We start from the raw sequence: 19,911 nt of genomic DNA on the forward strand, positions 1-19,911 counted from the left end.
GGACGCTCTGGCTCTCTGGTGCCTCCGGAAGGCGGGTTCCTCCCTGCCGAGCTGCTGAAGTGGCCCAAGCCCGGCAAAGCCAGTGAGTGGACTCGGGCAGGGGCCAGAGGGGTGGGCTGGAAAGGGGTCTGGGGCGGGGCTGTGCACCCTGCAGGGGAGTTCAGGGGGCAGGGAGGGGGGGAACCTGGTCTGGGGAGCAGCCCCTAGGGTCTATAAAGGCTCGTTGGGATTTGCCCCTCAATGAACCAATATGCGGGGTGGGGGGGGGAGCAAGATGGAAGTTTTGCCTAGGGCGCAAAATATCCTTGCACCAGCCCTGCCCCAGGGGGTGCGTGCACCCCAAGTTAAGAATCACGGCACTAAATTGATAGATCTGCATTTTATTTAATTTTAAATGAAGCTTCTTAACATTTTTAAAACCTTGTTTACTTTACATACAACAATAGTTTATAGACTTATAGACCTTCTAAAACGTTAAAATGTATTACCGGCATGCAAAACCTTAAATTAGAGTGAATAAATGAATACTCAGCACACCACTTCTGAAAGGTTGCCGACCCCTGGTGTAGAGCTACCCCCAGCGTTCCTCTCCAATGAGAGAAATGAACTGTGATGAGACGCTAATTCATTTCTAAGACTCTGGAATGTTTAGGGATGTGGCTCTGTGTTGTTAAAGTGGCCATTGTTCTTATTAACAGCATTTTCTTTAGCCTCATTGTTTAAAGCAGCTTTTTTCAAATACAGCAGAATCCTCAGAGGGGCTAGTGTGTATGCTATAGGAAGGTGGAAATCCCACTGAAGTCTTGCCATGCATGCCTGCATAAGAAGTCTGGGGTCTGGTCCTTAATTAACACAGCCAGACATAACAAGAAATATGCCTTTGTTTAGCATCTTTGGAAAGCACTTCACTCAGTCTGTTTACTGTCAATCATGTCAGTTAAGTGGGTGTATTATATCATTGGGGAGAAAATTAAGTCAATTCTTCTGCATTTAATAAATAGTTTCAGGAAATCAAAGTTCCAACTCAGCACATTGTTCTAAAGCAAATGAAGAGCACTTCAGCTCATCATAATTTTAGCCAACAGAAAAGTAATTCTATCTGTCCATACACACAATAATTCAATAAGATTTTATCACATCCATGAACCATGTATCTGATAAATTTCCATGTGTTACAAAAAGCATTTAGTAAGGGAGGTGATGTTGAATTCTGCAAAATGATCATTTTATGCCCTTAGCCATCAGATTTTATGAGGCTTAGTTTAGCTTACATAGTGACACATGTCAGCTTTTCCACGATATGCAATTTTCATTTCACATGTCATTTCCTCAAGGCCAGATTTTCAAAAGAACTCAGCTCCCAGATGAAGTAAGCACAACTTCAAAAGGACTCCCCATCCAGCAGCTCCCAACTAGAACAGGTAGAGCTGCCAAGCAGTTCTGAAAACTTTTTCCTAACTGCCTTAGGATCTTTCAGGGTGAAACTTGCTATAAATGCATGAGGTTATTATTTACTGAATGTCAAGCCCATTAATCTTTTCTCAAGTAGAATAACTCTAGTTCCAACTCAGATAATTCTAGGGCCTGCGTGAGCCTAGTGTTTGGGCATGGGCTGCATTAGCTAAGATTCAGCAGAAGAGGTCCATGCAGGACTCTGCTTTTTTGCCTCTCCTGGGTTCGGTATAACTTTCACTTACTATGTTTGTTTTCTTCACTTTGAGGCCCTGATGATATTTTCACAATGATTACAACATTACATTGGGTAGAATGATATTCTCATGTTGGTGGGCACCCCAAAAGCAAACTATTTTAGGGGAGCATTCAGATGTAAAATCCAGTAAATTTTCTCCGGATGCCAAAGCACAGCAGTCCCCCCAACACTCCAGGGTCAAATCCAGTGTAGTGCCAAAACTCGGACAGGCAAGTGTAAGTTTACGTCATTACAAGATGGCGTAGAACTCAGTGAATTTGGCACTCCATCTTTGGAAAAAAACACTGTCGAGAAGACAAGCAGGACTTAGGGGTGAGACTCCATGTAGGGATACCAAATTAAATTGCACCAGCTCCCACCTAGGAGCAACAATAGTAGGAATCCAAATATATTGACCACATTGTACCAGAGAGAGCCTGCTAACAGTACCAGTGGAGCAGCATTGAGTCAGTAGGGTGCTAGCCACCTTGGGTCTCTTTATTGCCTAATTCTGAAGTCTGTGGATCTTCCGGCTGAGGCAGAGTACAGAGTTCATAACTAGCCTGGATTGAGTGCTTCTGCATTTGTCCAACAACTCCAGTGAGACCAGATATGGGTTATACCAAGATATCCATTCAGCCACGGAAAAGACAGAAGATTAAATTAAATCTTTTTAATTCATGGTTATATCAAAGAGGTCTTTTTATTGTGATTTTGATTTTACTTAATTTGCAGCTTATTAGGAGAACTTGAAGATGGGAAATTCTCACATTCCTAATTGTGCATATGTATTCCGAAAAATGGTTATAAATGAACATTATTGCTTTCATAACAAAAGGTTGGTTATTTAAAATATATATACATATGCACACACACACACATTCCCTTTGTTATATTATTTTTAAAAAGCCACACCAAAAAGCCATAGGTGAAGTGTTTTAACAATAAATAATCTACATTTCTATAAACATACAAAATCATGCCAGCAAGTAAAAAACAGTGATACAAATGTGATAATTGAAAGATATATTCACTTTATAACTCTAATAATTTATTTATGAAATATATCCATATATATAATATATATATAATTTTTTGGCAGAGACCTTACCCTTTCTTGTTTCAATGTCTATTGCCACTGTTTAACCTATATATCCATTTGTATTGTGAACTCAAAGTTCAGTTATATTCAATTTACAGTTTTTGTTTTGGTCTGCAACTATCTTCTGATAAAAGTGATAAATGTCATTTGCTCATAGTTTCACCTAGGAAGATTTGTATGAAGGTCTAACAAAGGAATCAGTAATGCCACAAGTTAGGAAATTCCTCTGTTTACATTTTAAATCATATCGAAGAGCAACATTTGGAAGCGTTATTCATCCTCTTGCTTGTTCTTTTGTTTCCCCGAAAAAAACAGTCCAGTCCATACTTGCTGAGGAAATCACTTTTGATGATAAATTTCCAGGGACCAACATTGTCCTTGTTCCCATTTTCTTGACATTTCCCCAATCCTTCAACTGCTCAGTAAAGTGGTTTGAATCAAGGGTTAAAACCATCAGCAAACAGGAATGTATGCACTGGGTATGTATGGCACAGCACATATGGGATTAGGAGAGAGAGATGTAAATTATTTTGAATGTATAAAGTTTAGATAATGCTTTTGTATCTGTCAGTCTTAGTTTCATCCTCAGCAGATTCTTGTTGGTGGATAATTGGAATTCCATTAATCAACTACAGTGTATATCCCTAGATATTCATTGTAGATGTGTTTATTTCCAGCACAGAAATAATTTGTGCCTTAATTAAGTAACCTATTGAATACTTACTGTATATTGCTAACTTGCTATATTTTATAATGAAATAAATATTAACCATTCATATTTATTCTGCATTGATACTGACTTTTAAATATCTGCCAACAATGTTACAATATGATGATTGGCTAATAGGCTTGCATCTATTAGCAAGAGACGAATTTAGTTTCTGTTTATCCATAATGCAAATTCTTATACAGACAATTCTCTAATTTACCAGATTCTCCAATCATAATTGCCTGCATACAGCTGGAACTGGTTACTTCACGCAGGCAGCAAGCACTAAGTGGAACAGTATGTTTCTACTGTATTATTTTTAAAACCAGGTAAAAAGTCATTCTTGAATCTGTTTGTGTTGCTTAAGTTTAAATACTCCTTTTTCCCTCCCCCGCATCTCCAGGGTACATGCAAATACTCATCCTGTACTGCATGGTTTATGACACTCTCGTCAGAGAAGTATAAAAGGATGCAAAGTTCTTCACACAGGTTCATGTGCCCTCAAACTGACATCAATGCAATAAAGGCATTGCATACTGCTCGATTATCTATTGGCAGCCAGCCTGAAGCATTCCAATATGTCCATCTCATGGGAGATCTGTAGCTTAGATTCTTGCTTCTGAGCTTCAGCAAACAAACACTAAACCTTTAAAAAAAATAAATTTGAATGAAATTTGCTGGATTATATTGCAGTATATGGACCTGATTTTGAGACCAGCCTTACCATGACCTCGGCAAAACTGGGGGTACAAAATTGGATCCAAGATTATTTGTGGGTGAAGTGAATCACTTGAAAATCTAATTATATCTGATTCTCAAACAAAATCATAAGGATGAATTCAAATCAGGAGTTTCTAATCCAAACACCTCCCTTGAAAACTGCAGGTATGAAGTTCCAGATCTGGCATGTCTAGTTCCACTGGCTGCTGCGTTCCACCTCAGAACTAAAAGCATTTTGTCTTATTCTGATGTCAAGTGAGGTTAGTATTCAGAGTGGACTGGGGAGTGGAGGTGGAGACGGTTAACAGAAATCAGAATCTAGGTCAAATTTACCTTTCCACAACCAGCAATAAACCAGATTTACTGTTGCTTCTAAATATTTTCTCCACCCAACTTGTTCCACTTTCTGTGTCTTGGCAACTTAAGTTTTACTGAAACAATACATGAACAGATGTGTCCAAAGTTGCTCCAAGGCAAATAGAACAAAATCAAACATAAGTAAACAACCACTAAAAACACCAAACATATGACCAATGCCAATAAATCTGTCTTAAAGCCTGAAAGATTAAACCCTTAGACGTTCTGGCTGATTCATCAGCATTAACTGAGGCCATTCTTGTGAGAATGCCTTAAATATTTATGCAGTATAATTGTTACAAAACAAACCTCTCGGCCAAATTATGCTCTCATTTAGGCTCACGATACTTCACTGATTTGAACTAAAAGCAAGATTTAGATCTTTGTATGCACAGGAACCCAAATTAATGTTTCTATCTAGCATAAAGTAGAACTTGCATGTATATACTGTACCTCTCAGTTCAGAAACTGCCTGGACCCTCTGTGCTAATGAATAAGGGCATGTTCATTTTCTCTGCATGGCTCTTTCTCTGCTGTTTTTTTCAGTGGCCCCTGATTACTGTAGAAAAGATAACGAGTTTAGAATTATTTTAGTGTCACCACTTCCGTTTTGTCAGTCACCAATAGAGAGCTATTTTTTAAGGTATCAAATGATGTACTTTTCTTGAGAAAGAAGAAAACAGGCATATGCTCTGGATTTTTTTTTCCTTTTGTCTGAAAAGTATGTAGGATTAAATATGCTCTGAATTATCCTATGTATTCTCCCAACTAGACAGGAGCTCTGCTACTTCATGGATGCCACGTCATTTAAAACAAAAATCCAGAAAGCAGTATTAAACTACTATCTGTGAGAATTTCATTTAGAATCAATAAATTTGTTGATCAATTTCATTTGTTCTGTGTGGCTTGATTAATTCATTTTAATGAAATAGCTGATTGTATATATGTTGAGAGATGTTCAAAATTTACCTTACTGTTTTTAAAAGAGGAAATCAAAGACCCTCACCATCTGCTGTCCTGGGTTCTTGTGCAAAACAACATGCACTGTTTGTCACGTATGTCCAAACAAGAGCACCGTGATAAAGACCAATCTAAAGACTCTGTGCTCTTGCAAAGCTGTCCTGTAGACCTTTTGCCTCTGAAACTGCCTCGGTAGTTAGACAGCCCATATGGTACAGTCCTCCTGTAATGAGAAACACAGAGACACTATACAGTTTTAGGAGCTACTCTGGATACAGTTCAGTATCTGTTTCTGTTCATTTATTTGTTTCCATGTAATAAAATGGTCTACTGCTCTGGGCTCCTGAACAATTCAGTCATGCCACAACATTCCCACAGAAAATCCTTCCCTAACCAGACTGCAACTCCTCCAGGTTGAAACTCCACATTCAGAGAAAGGCAGATAAAATGTCATATGTGAAAATGCACTCCTAATAGACAGCAGCAAATAGCAGGGAAAACAGCAAATCTGGTTTCTGCAGCCCTATTTGTTAATCACAATATACCAAGTACCTGAAATCTGAATAGAAATACAATCCCAGGTTGTTGCTCATTTTAATTCTCACTAGTCGTTATTCTTATGTATGGGCCAGTCTCAATCCACTATGTAGAATGTTCCTAGTGAAATAAACACATTCAGGGCCAACTCTTGATGATTTGCACCATCTGAGGAGCTGGCCCCCAGACACAACTGCCACTTATTACATGATTTTCCTGGTGTGTTACCAGTATGTTCAGTTCACTGTGTCGGGCTTCAGGACATAGCCCAGAACCCCTAAATATGGGAATCAACTGGACAATCCCCCTGGTGTGGAGGTCAACAATTGTGGAGGCAACCATGGCCCAGCTGCTGTAGCATAGTGACTGTGAAATGACTCCACTACTGCTCATCTACTGGAGTCTATATTCACTGCATCACATCAGGAAGAAGTCCTCCTCAATCCCTAGCAATCTGCCTACTTCATTATTAATGATGGATGTGCACTAGCATTGCCGATTGCTTTTTGCATTGTTTTTCTGAGTGGGTGCCCATTCTGTTAATATCCAAATGCATGTGCCTACTGGCAGCTGGTGTGATAAATCAAATTATTGTGAGAATTACCACCATGAGCCTACCAAACATGGGACTTTTAAAAGCGCATGAGGCAGCTCTGATTTATGCAAGGGTCAGGCCAGTCCAGCCAACCCACAAACTTGAAATTAGGGGAGAAAAACTTATTTCTTATTTCTAAAGGAAACAGGATGAGAGAACAAAATCATTTTAACAGAGGAATGCAGAACAAAGCCTGGCTGCCTGAGAGTAAATAACTATGTAAGACAGACAAATATTGCATTGGACTGCTCAGTTTAATTTGTCCTCCTTAAATACCATTAGGCTGGCAGTAAGAGATCTGCACAAGTTTTCCATCAGTACACACTTGAAGGGGCAGAGAGCGCAGAACAATATCTTCCTGCTGTCTGCAAGAACACAAAGCTCTGAAGATTTTGATTGCTATCCGCTAAAGTAATGCAAGTTATTTATTCAGAGTTACCCACTTCTAACACATCATCTGTTTGCGTGCTGTCTTCACAGCTTTGTCTGCTGGAGCTGCAGTGGACTTACCAGGCAATGAGTAAAAACTTTCCCAGCCCACATGGAATCGCATCCGAGGAGGGAAATGGCTTGAAAGGAAAGACATCCCCTCTCTTTCCGGTAGGAGTTCATAGGAACTGTGCTGTGATTGGCAACTTTCCTACCTCCTCTAAAGGGCCTTAGGAACAGCAGAGCAGAAGTTGATGCTTAAACTAGTAGCATTAAGTTCCTGTGGGAATCTCCTCAGGCAGTCGGGTTTCCGAAGGGACAGTGCTCAACAGAGCAGCTGTACCGAGCTCCACTCCCACCCCAGTGACCTGTTGTCTTGGAAACCCATTGGGCATAAACATTGCAGTGGGACATTCACCTGTCCTTGGGGAAGAGAAGATATTAGAGCCTTTAGACTCTACTCTGCCCCTTCCACATGGACCGGCTAGTTCTGTTGCAGATGTGCACTACTTTCATCCTGCCCAGGCCTGAAAACTGAGGCTGTCCTGGCATGTTAGTTTTAACGTTTCATCTTATTTAGGGCTAGACTGTGGAGCTCTTTACTCATGCTGATGAGCACCTACTCGCGAAACAGTAAGATCTTGGCGGTAAGGGATAAGTCCATTTGTACATAGGGCATTGTACATTTATTGTGCTAGATGTGCATATGCATGATGATAATGCATAAAGCATGGAATGGATTTTGCTGTGATTTGAAACTGAAAACTCTATATTATGGCACACAGGTGTTAGAGGAAAATGTTTTTTAAAAGTGTTCTTGCAGATAGCATTCCATCACATGCTGAATAGATACAGAAAAATTCCAATAGAAAGGTACAGTAAAGTTTTCCTCACACTGGCCAAATTGGTTGCCATGAAAAAGTCAACATTTCCCAAAAGTTAGCAGTTATTTCCTACCCTCTGTAAAGGGGAAACTAGTGTCTTATGCTTCACGTCTTGGAAAAAGTATTCACAGCTTTGAGAATGTATTCAAGAGCACTTCATCTGGAAGGACCAGTAAATGCCCCATAACCAGGGCCAAAGTCAGTCATAGTTTGAAAAAGTGTAATTGCTAAAACGCACATACATGAAAGTTTGTATGTAAACCGATGTGCAGACTGGCCAGCTGAGGATAGAAAAATTATATCCCAACTAAAGGTCTCTTCACATCCCTGGCTTCAGATCTTCCTTTATTTCTAAAACACAAACTCAAAAGCAGAACAGAGGTACTCAAAGTATTGGGTAATACCAACCCAAGGCCTTTCCCACTTCAACCAGCTGGGAAGGGAAAGTATATCCCTTCCTGAATACTATACTGAGACCCCACATTAGGGTTTTCCTCTGGAGTTCGTATCTGCTGCCCTTGGTTAAGAGGCAAGACATTTTATTTTTGGCTTCTTGTAGGTCACATGCTTGTGCCTAATCATGTGCTTGTATCTACCGCTCCAAGTTTCAAAGGGCCCCATACCCTGGGACTTGTACATGTTCTCCCATGCCCTGTAACTCAGGCTATTGACATTTTGGAAAAAGTCAGGCTTGTGTGCTGTATTCAGTGCCTCTCTGTTAACCACCCAGTCTCCTCCTCACTACCTCTATTCTTCTCCTGCCATTTCCTCTTTATTCTGGGTTCATGCACCCATTCTGTAATCTAAAACGGTGGTCTGGTATCACATCTGATGTTACTGAGGAGTGTTGCATCACCTGGTGCAGAGCATTTTGCAAGATGCCTCAGAGTTCAGACCTTGATTTCTACCCAGCTCAGCAATTTGTTTGGGCATGATCCTGTGCTCCACAGACAGGCCCAAACCCCATTGATTTGTGTGTATTGTCTGACTGTAGCTATTTTATGAGTTTAGTTCATAAACTTCAAAGGGATCACGTTCCACAGGCAGTGGGGATAAGTCAGTGGGAGCTGTGCACTCATTTGGTATCTGGGCCAAAACTTTTAGTTGCATCTACTTAGATGGATTAGATCTACTGAGTATAACAACGCCTGCAGCTTAATCACCTTTGCAGCATAAACAGCCAATGATTTTAAGATAATTTGAGTTTACTACAAAGGAGAGGAAATAAGACAATTTAAGAAAGATAAGCTGGCCAAAGAAAAAAGGAAGCATTACAAACTCAGGGCCAAATTCTGTCCTTCTGTTACACCACTATAAATCTGGCAGTTCAGCTTGTTTCCTAGCAGTGAAGATGAGGGAAACTGAACTAGTACAAGTTATGGCCAGTGTCAAACACAAGCTAGGGCTGTACTGAATTTTATCAGGGAGAGGATATTCTACAGCACTGGGACACTGGTGATAGATACAGTGCTTCGCTGAGAGAGAATCAGTCTTCTAGTAGCTGCAGTGTGTTCTGCAAATGGAGACCTACTGTACATGCTAGGTTTCTCCTGTCTGTAATTGACAAAGTGGGAAAAGGGTTGTAGTTTCAAAGGCATTGATGCTCCGCTTTTCAAACCTGGGCTAATAAATGCTACTTACATATTTAGGGATGGTTTCTCTTCTAAGCACAGGGCCTAAGTAACTGGACTTGTGTGGGAGTTGAAATCCTCCTACCAGGCTGTGGAGTGGTAACAGAGCCATTCCGTGGCAGCTACTGTAACCTGTATAATCACTACATTCACCACCTCTAAAAGGGGGAATGGCAGGTGGATGTGCGTAGTCACCACCCACTACCCCATGCTGAAGGTCTGTCCAAGGCAGCACAAAAGCAGCCCCAGCAGCTCACGAAGGATGCCAAGGTTTCTGGCATTGTAACCCTCTTTGCATAAGTTTCATTGCGTTCAATGCCTTAGAATGGAAAGGCAGAATTTTCCACATTGTGGCCCTAATCCAGCAAAGCACTTAAGCACGTACATAACTTTAAGCATGTGCACAGACTGCAATGGGATTCCTCATTGCTTGATCAGGGTTGTAAGTACCGCTTTGATGTAAATCTTTTACATCTCTTCCAGATGGGAACAAGCAAGCTGATGTGCTAACTGGAGTGGATCGGAAATGTTTCGATGGATTGTCCTATGCCAACAGCCCTGAGGTTCTACCAGTCAAAAACTGCACCTGAAATTCAGGTCCTTAGATGCCTAAGTGGTTTCTATACTTGTGTGTCAACAAATCACAGGCATAACAAGAAGTGGTCATCATGTAAAAGTCAGGCTCTAAAAACACTTTCTCCTCCCCTCCTGAAATTAATAACACATGTCACAATGATGCATGTATGAAGAACATCATGTGTGTTTAGGAACAATGAAACAGTGATTTTGAACTGATGACATCAATGAGAATTTTGCCCAAGCAAAGACTGCAGGATGATGCTCATTAACAGAACATGGCATACAACATTTGCACGACTAGTTAGTGAATGAATCATCTGGCTACTTTCATAGCTCCTGGCCAGTTATATTTTGGGAATGTTCGGTATCCAGACAGCCAGAATCCTACAAGTTTACTTTTCCTTTTTATAGCATGACTATGCCTGTCATGCTATCGTTAATTCAGAAGCAGCTACCACTTTCCCAGCCACTTAAATACAACAGACATCTGAGAGCAGTTCTGAGTTTCAGCCAAAAATAAATAAGGTGGGGGGTGGGGGAGAAGAGAAGGGAAGGGAGGAACCCTTCAGCATTCATTTAAGATACCATGAATTCAGGCAATATTTTCTGGCAAAAGTCCAGGCCAGACAAACTACAAAAGGGGGATCTCCAAAACTTTGAGTGTAATTGTGATGCAGTGGGGAGTATTAACTTGGTAATGTTGCATGGGAGTTTTACTACTTTACTGTCTGCATTAATACTAGCTGGTGTTGGGATATCAGGGTGTGAATTCACTTGAGGGATGATACTTGAGCACGTAACCTAATCCCAGGAGGTGATTGGAGCCAGGTGATACCTTCTGCCCAGGAAACTGGACAAAGGCTGGAGGAGACTGCTCAAGGGAGTTTTTCAGTTTGGAGCTGGCTGGGGAAACGGAGGGAGGCTTAGCACTGGGGTCTGGGCTCCCCACCCCCAAGATGGACCTGACTGAGAGGTCCTGTTTTCTGTACCTACAAGCCCTGTTTTGACTGTGTTCCTATCATCTAGTAAACTTTCTGTTTTACTGGCTGCTGAGAGTCACAGTGAATTGCAGGAAGTGGGGGTGCAGGGTCCTGACTCCCCCACACTACGTGACAGTAATCTTGAAACCTATAAGATCCCTGCAGTGTCAAGGAGAATGCAGAACGGGAAGGAGGAAAGAATAATTCTCAAACACCTTTCAATGAAACAAAGGGCCTTATAGGTGTAGGATGATGGGGCAGAAACTGGCAAATAGATCCTGATGGATATTTTTGATTACCTATAAAAGCTCCAGAACCCAATTTCCTCTTATATTCAAACTGATCCAAACACTTGTAACTAATTTAGGTAACAGGCCAAGCATTGCAGTGACACCCATCTGACCATCTAACCTAGGGGTCGGCAACCTTTCAGAAGTGGTGTGCCAAGTCTTCATTTATTCACTCTAATTTAAGGTTTTGCGTGCCAGTAATACATTCTAACATTTTTAGAAGGTCTCTTTCTATAAGTCTATAATATATAACTAAACTATTGTTGTATGTAAAGCAAATAAGGTTTTTAAAATGTATAAGAAACTTCATTTAAAATTAAATTAAAATGCAGAGCCCCCCCAGAGGGGTGGCCAAGACCTGGGCAGTGTGAGTGTCACTGAAAATCAGCTCGCGTGCTGCCTTCGGCACATGTGCCATAGGTTGCCTACCCCTGATCTAACCCCATTCACATCAGCATGGCTGTAAAAAAGCAGAGTTTGGCCAAAGGGCTATTGGCTCTAGATGTTTGGCAAAGCAGGCAAATCACCTTCAATGCCCATAGGCATGGAAGGCCTTGAATGAAGCCTGTGTCTTGGAGCAGTATTCTTGTGGAGCTCCACATGCCCAGGACAGATGGAGGTACTAGGGACTAGTGGATCTGCAACAGGACAGGTGTACAATCTTACCATGATCCTCCCACCTGACTCCCAAAGAGAGAGAACACAGCAACCACAGAGGATTCAGAGCCGCTCCACTACCCAATTTGCAGCCTACCTGCCCAGCCTACAGTTTCCCAGTCCAGGCCCATTTATTTGAGCTGGGCACAATGACTAGGATTTGGTCTATCTTGTTCACAACTAACACACACACACACACCCCATCACTCTGGAATGTCACAAAATTAATGTTTTCTTCCCTTGGAAGCAAAGGAGTTTATACATCTTTGTTTCTGGATCCCAGTGAGTCCAAACCACAATTAATTCAATAAGCCAAATTGCAGTTACACCTAGGAAATCCAGAGTAATTCCACTGACCTCTAGGTAGCCGAGATCCAAATTCAATGTAACTGGCATATTAATGCTGTCCAGGGAATGAGAGGTTTGACATAGAGCTCAGTTTACTAGGTGTATTAGTTGGAATTGCCCAGTATCTGAGACTGCCCTAGAGTGAGAGAGATGCATTTTTTCCTAGAAACATAAGCACTCTAACCTTTTTTTTCCAGCTTTACTTGTTCCTTGGTGCAAGCTAAACACTTTTGGTGCTATTTATGCCTCAGGCAAACTGAATGATCACATCCATCACAATGGGCAGCACATTTCTTTGCTGATCCTTTGATGGAAATAATTAAACCTGGGACCTCTATAGACATCTAAGAGGAAAAGTTCCCATGGCTGGAATCTTGCTCATTCAGAGGATACACTAGGAATCCCTTTTTTGATAATTGCATTAGCACAGTAAAATAAAAAGTAAATATCGAGGCTACTGCACTACAAAATGTGCTATGGTCACTTACTCTGACAACAGTAGCTTACCTTTAGTGATGAACAATGTTTGAGTAGCTAACAAATGCAATACAGTTTATGTTGTAAAAGCAACATAGTCCTAATAGTCAGAGATCCTTCTATGACACTGTATGAGGATATGGCAGGACATTTCAATCGTAGGCTGCACAGAATGATCAAAAGGAATCAGGATTTTATTTTATTTTTTGGGGCAGAGAGAAGACAACAAAAATAAAGAGTCAGTACAAACACCCCAGAAACCTGAGACAGATGGCTTTGTTTAACACAGTTTCAGGGTGTCTCACACCCATCTCCTGGGTCTTGAGATCTGGGAATTTAACTCCTTCTAGGCCCATTAGTTGGAGCTGCTATCCCTTAAGCAGCCTGCTTATCACTGGAGTTTTCTGTTCGGATTCACCCTTTTAAAATGGCCTTTCCCAGCATGCTCTTCTCTAGCCCTTTATATCTGGGCAGCCCTAAAATGGCCACTTCAAATGACTAACTGCTGATCCTTCCTCTATTCCAGGTAGGAATTATTTTAATTTCTGTGTTGTTTTTGTCTTCTCTCATTCCTGAGATAACGTAGCCTCCTCGTACGCTGTGTCTGCTATTATGTTTTGAGGCAAAATGGGGAAGAAGTGCCAGGATTTGTGCCACATTTGACAGGATTATGTATAAATGCTGCATATCATAGTCTTTGGAAAATGGGAAAGACACATCCAAGTTATTCCCTGTGGTATGAGACCATAGCTCTCCTGGCAAAGGATTTATCAGCTAATATATTAGGCCAAGCTTTCTAAAAATGACAAATGATTTTGGCTCCTTCTGTTTTTGAGAGCTCAACTTCATACTAGAGCTGGGTAGGAAAAGGTCCTGTGAATATTTGAAAGTTTGAAATGTTTTCCAGTCTTGCATTAGAACAAAAAGTTGAAATCTCTGAAATATTTGCCATCCAAAAAAAATGAAAATTTTTGATTATGGGTTAATCAAAATGTTTCAATAATTTCTAAATATTTGGTTGCAATTTGACCCTTGAAAACTTTTTTTTTACATGAAAAGTCATTTTGAACCAAAAACTTGGAGTTTTTTTTGTTTTGAAAGTGTCCATTTCGTTAATTTCAAAAAAAAAATTTCCTTGAGGTTTTTTGTTTTTTTTTTAAGTTGGAAAATTCATCAAACCCAACCCTGTTTTGAAGAGTTTTCGTTTCAACTAATTGGCATTTTTTTTGGCAAAAAAAGTGCTGAGTAAACTATCGAAGGTTGTTTTTATACCAAAATTCGGCACGAGAAAGGCTGAGGGGAACCTTAGTGTTGGTTTTGGTTTTGGGGATGTTTACACTTACTTAATTTTGAGACCTAAAATGTAACATTGTATTGCTGGATGGTAAGGTACAGAGGTTACAATTAGTTATTGTTCGGTACAGCATGAACTTCAATTCCTTTAGCGTAATGACAGCCTTTTGGTTGAAATGGTTGTAAACATTGTTTTCAGAGAGGTGTGGGGGAATCTCTTTCCTTCCCAGCTAGAAAGCAGATTCCTAACAACCAGTGACATGTTTTGCAACCTGACAGAATGTTCCATTCATTTTTAATTGATTAGAGTCACCAGTTACCCTGGTTAGACAATGTGCTGGGAGTGGACTATATAAGTGCACTGGCCACCACCCTGGCTTAGAAGGTAAGTGAAAGCACCTATGAAAATAAATATAAATAAATAGAAAGGGAGATAGGCGAAAGCTGATGTCAATGACTATAAATTAGAAGCTAGGAAGTATAGAAATTGATAAGGAAAGCAATTGTGAACTCTTTAAAGGACAGTAAGAAAGAATTTAAGTATATTGAGAACAAAGGAATCCTAACAATGGTATTGTTCCATCACTAGATGGACGTGGTAAAATTGTCATAATAATGCAGAAGAGTGAGAAGTGATCAATAAAATTTTCTATTCTTGATTTGGAAAAATAAGAAATGGTCTTCCATATCATAAGATGGTGATTAAATACTTTCCACTTCAACAGTAACTAGGAAAGATGTTAAATAGCAGCTACTAAAGGTAAATATTTTTAAATCAGCAGATCTGTATAACCTACATCCAAGAGTTTTAAAAGAGTTGGGAGCTCTCTGAAACCAGTAATGGTTGATTTTCAATAAGTTCTGGAATACTAGGGAAGTTTCAGAGGACTGAGAGTAAGCTAATGTGCTAAAATTTAAAAAGGATAAATGGGATAACCTGGGTACCTGTAGGCCTGACATCAATTCCAGGCAACATAAGAAACTAGTTGATACAGGACTCCTTTAATGAAAAAAAAAAATTAAAGGAGGATAATAAAATTAATGCTGACCAAGATAGGGTTATAGAAAATAGGTTTTTGTCAATTGGTCATAAAGGTAATAATAGTTTGATGTAATATACATAACCTTCTGCTGGTAGTGTTCTAGTGGAGTCCGCAGGGATGTGTTCTTGGCCTATGTTTAGTATTTTATCAATGAGTTGGAATGGGGGTGGGGGAGTGTAGGGATGTCCTGGAATGTTGTTTCTTTTCTCATTACGCTTTATATGATTAGAGATTTCACCCAGAGTTAAAAGAAACATCAAACACATGAATTTGTTTCAGATAGAGATTATTATCTAATGATTTGTTGTAGAGTCATGTAACTCACATGCAGCACACTGAAGAATGAAGTGTAAAGAGAACTCCCTTGAGATTCTCTTCCTGTGTCTCCCTACAGTGATTTCTCTTTATATCAGGACTTGTGCATCTATGCAAAGAGGAAAGGATTTGATCTCCTATGGTTATGGTTTTTTTGCAGTTACTAGCACACAGAGACCCCCTGGCCCCCCACCTAAAAGCCGCTGCTGGAGGGATGTCAGTCACTTTCAGGAGCCACCCGAAGTAAGCGCCAGACCCCTGACCTTCTCCTGAAACTCAACCCCCTGCCCCAGCCTAGAGCCTGCATCCCACACTGCCTCTAGCACCCCAACCCCCTGTCCCAGCCCAGAGCCTGCACAGAAACTCCCTCCCACATCATGACCCCTCACTCCCTCCCACACCCCAACTCTGTCCCAGAGCCTCTCCGCTGCATACCAACCCCTTGCTGCAGCCTAGAGCCCACACCCAAACTCCCTCCCAGAGCCCGCACCCCAACCCCCTGCCCCAGCCTGGTGAAAGTGAGTGAAGGTGGGGGAGAGCTGGCAATGGAGGGAGGGGAGGAGAGGGATGGAGTGTGGGGGCAGGGCCTCAGAAAGGGCGGGACAGGGGCATGGCAAGAGTCTTTGGGTTTGCACGATTAGACAGTTGGCAACCCTAGAAATACATCGGGAGAAAGGCAGAATCCCATAACCCAATACAGGGGTGGACTATTCTATCAAGGTGTTTTTAAAAAATCATTGCTGCAAAAATGCATTCAGTGTTTCCTAAATCAGTTATCATGAGAATAGTCACTGGGGCGTCCCAAAGGAATGCTAAAGTACGTTTCATTTAGGCTAGCATCCAAAAACATAGCAGACTCAGGAATTATATGTTATATCCTTAGAAGGCAACAAGAAATCCAAGTAGCTAGACATCCCAAACCACACTAATTAATTTACCTCTGCATCAAGAAAATATTTACCCACTCTGGGCTTTCATTTGCACCCATGAAGCTTAATTGACTCCACTGAGATCCCATGGGTATGCTAATAGTGTATAATAGCACCTAATGGTAATCAAGCACCAAATGGCAATCAAGTTAAACCCAGTATAAACACTTAGTAAGACAGTCCCTGCCTTGAAGAGTGTAAGATCCAAACAGACAAGACAGAGCAAGATTGTGAAATAAGAATGCAACATGCAAGTATAACAGGAGGATGAGAACAAAAGTATCAGAACTAGCATTCAAAAGGGCAAACACTCAAGGGGAAAATAAATATTTCCTCCCATCCCCACCCTCCTCATTTTTCAATCTCTGGGAATCTGGCAATGGCCCAGGTGACTGACTTCAGGGATGGGGGGTGTTCACTGTGATTGCCGGTAGAACTATCCAAGGCCAATATGCCACAGATATCAACTAACGCGTGTGTCATAAGGAATGGAATCCTCCTAACAAAAACCTGCTATGGGATTGCACAGTAATTGCACTATGCTAGTGTTTAGGATGATTTATTCCTGCAGAACACAGGTGTATTTCTTCCTAAAGGCCGCAACCTTCCGTTTCAAAAATATACCCCAAACTCACTCTCTCTCTCTCTCTCACACACAGGCCTAATGAAATAACATTCCCATAGCTTCACATGCAGAGAAACCTGCCTCTTTGAAAACAGCATTTCCCTCATCCCTCACGATCTCCCACTGCTCCGGACCAACCTGTCTTTAGCCTCATGGCACAGCAAACTGTGGTGCTGTTGAGCATAGCAAAGGGCGGGTGCCTCTCAGCTATTGTCGCTCCAGCTCCCGCTGTTACTCTCTCCCTATCACTGAAGAGAGCAGAACTTGCTGGGGAGTAGAAGCTGTAGGTGGGCTGGGTGCAGTGCAAAGAGGAGTGGATGAGCTCCTGAAAGGAAGGAACATCTGGGGAATGAAGGGGATTGGGTGGAAATAGGCAGCCAAAGAGTAGCTGAGCCAAAACAGGAATCAAAGCGATCTGCAGCCACATTTTGAACCCGCCACGTTGGTGTGTATGTGAAATGAATAAAACCAAGTTCTGCCTGCCAGATCTTCACTCCACTCCACCACATGTATAATTCAAACTGATTGTTTGCAAAAAGCTAGTGGGGAAGGGCAGAAATAAGTGTGAGGCATTAATTTAAGCTTGTGAAAGTGCTAGCTTGACAGCCTGGAGATTGAAATTCCTCTGTTTATCTCAGAATTGGAACAGCATGTCTGGCACTAGTGAACTTCCATACACTGCCCTGTCAGAGTGCCTCAGTCCCCTCCCTGTCCCCCTTCCCCTGAAGGGGTCGTCCTAAGTCGGAAGGGATTTTAGCCTCCCAGGCCAGTCAATCCAGATCTTTCAGAGTGGTTATCGATTGTGATATTAATGTCAAGAGCACTAGAAGGATATTCAGTGCTTTACAGCAAAACGCAAAGACCCTGAGATTACAGTCTAGCTCAGTGGTTCTCAACCTGTGGCCCACAGGCCATATGTAGCTAGGGTTGCCAGTCATCCAGTTTTTGACCAGAACAAGCAGTTGAAAAGGGACCCTGGCGGCTCCGGTCAACACTGCCAACTGGGCCATTAAAAGTCCAGTCAGTGGTGCAGCGGGGGTCCAGGGCTAAGGCAAGATCCCTGCCTGCCCTAGCTCTGTGTGGCTCCCCAAAGCAGTTGCCAGGTCTCTGCAGCCCCTAGACCAGGGGTAGGCAACCTATGGCACAGGTGCCGAAGGCACCACACGAGCTGATTTTCAGTGGCACTCAGACTGCCTGGGTCCTAGCTACCGGTCTGGGAGGCTCCGCATTTTAATTTAATTTTAAATGAAGCTTCTTAAACATTTTTAAAGCCTTATTTACTTTACATACAACAGTAGTTTAGTTATATTATTAGACTTATAGAAAGAGACCTTCTAAAAATGTTAACATGTATTACCGGCACGCAAACCTTAAATTAGTGAATAAATGAAGATTCGGCATACCACTTCTGAAAGGTTGCTGATCCCTGCCCCAGATGCATGGGTGACCAGGGAGGCTCTGTGCGTACCCCCGCCCCGAGGGCTGGCTCTCTAGCTCCATTGGCCAGGAACTGATCTAACTAGATCAAAGGGGTGGGAAGATACACAGTCTGAAAGCATAAGGCCTGTGTCCACACTTGGTGAGGATCAGTACAGGAAAGCTTCAGGCAAGGAAGAGGCTTTAAGGAGCAGAGGGGATAAGCCCGCAACACAGGATGTGGAGGCTGCTGCTTCAAGCTTAAGATATGAAAAATTCTATGCAGAAACTGTGAGAAAGAGACAAGGGACTTTACAAACAGAGAACAAAAAGATGGTCCCTGTTACAGTCAGGGGTGCTGGAACAATTTTTACAGTGGAGGGTGCTGAGAGCCATTGAACCAAACTGTAAACCTTGTATATAATGGAAACCACTTCAAGCCAGGGGGTGCGGTAGCACCCCCAGTTCCAACAACTATGGTTACAGTCTGAATAGAAGACAAGAGTCAACAGATGGATATAAACAGATGAAGGAGTGTAGGGAAACAATGATACAATATTGGTGAGTATTATTGGCAGTGGTCTCTGCACACTAGCAGCCTAACCATGCAGTTACATTGTCCAGCTTTACAAGGAAATCACTGAACGTGGTGCCTATATTTAGAGGGGCCCATAAAGCTTTAGAAGCTTTGCAATAAATGTTGCTGTGAGATTATGTACTCTAAACAGAGTTTGCTAAAGAAGAGGCTCTCATGCCGTGACTGAGATGCTGAAAGTGTAAACTGGATAAAGCTGAGTCTGAATCCAGGAGACCAAAAACTACTTTGGAAATCTTAAGTTTCTTGGGCAGGGATTACAAAAGTCCTAAACTATAAACATATCTCATCATCATTTGTTTCCTATACTATAACACATCAGGGCACCATATGAGAGGGATCAGCAAATTTTTATGTCTTTCACCCCCCCCCCCAACGACAAAGGTCCAAAATCAAGGCATGAGAAATAATTTCTGTCTCGCAGGGTCTCATAATCATGTTATTGCAAAGTTGCAAACAGATGCAGCTCAAACAGCTTCCAGCAATGGGAAGGAGAAAAAGAGTTAGAGTAATACTAATTTTAAGTAATGGATTTGAACAAGTACAGATCTTTTTTTAAATCAACAAACAAAAACGGCCCTACTTGGTTTAAATAATGTAGGGGATGGAAATTCCTTGTCCCTCAAATGAGAAAAAAGCTCACAACTAACACCACTGTTTATTGCAGTAAAATCAGGTGCAATTTTGCATACCACTACAACAACTGCATATGCAAATTAGGCACACCTTGCTCATGCACAATTGCTCACA

General features: G+C 41.5%; 1 protein-coding gene across 2 annotated transcripts in view; it reads right to left on the reverse strand.

The window, feature by feature from the left end:
- Positions 1-525: 525 nt before the first annotated feature.
- The window catches only part of EDN3 (endothelin 3), a 34,774-nt gene continuing 15,388 nt past the window's right edge, over positions 526-19,911 (reverse strand). For both annotated transcript variants that reach the window (XM_030533804.1, XM_030533803.1), the window contains 3 exons: positions 5,585-5,761; positions 5,032-5,137; positions 526-4,147 (listed from right to left, as the gene is read on the reverse strand). In XM_030533804.1, the coding sequence (XP_030389664.1) occupies positions 5,065-5,137; positions 5,585-5,761 (250 nt within the window). In that variant the 3' untranslated portion in view covers positions 526-4,147; positions 5,032-5,064. The remainder of the gene's footprint in view (positions 4,148-5,031; positions 5,138-5,584; positions 5,762-19,911) is intronic.

This window comes from Gopherus evgoodei, chromosome 14 (genome assembly GCF_007399415.2).
Source record: "Gopherus evgoodei ecotype Sinaloan lineage chromosome 14, rGopEvg1_v1.p, whole genome shotgun sequence".
Classification (NCBI taxonomy): Eukaryota; Metazoa; Chordata; order Testudines; family Testudinidae; genus Gopherus; species Gopherus evgoodei.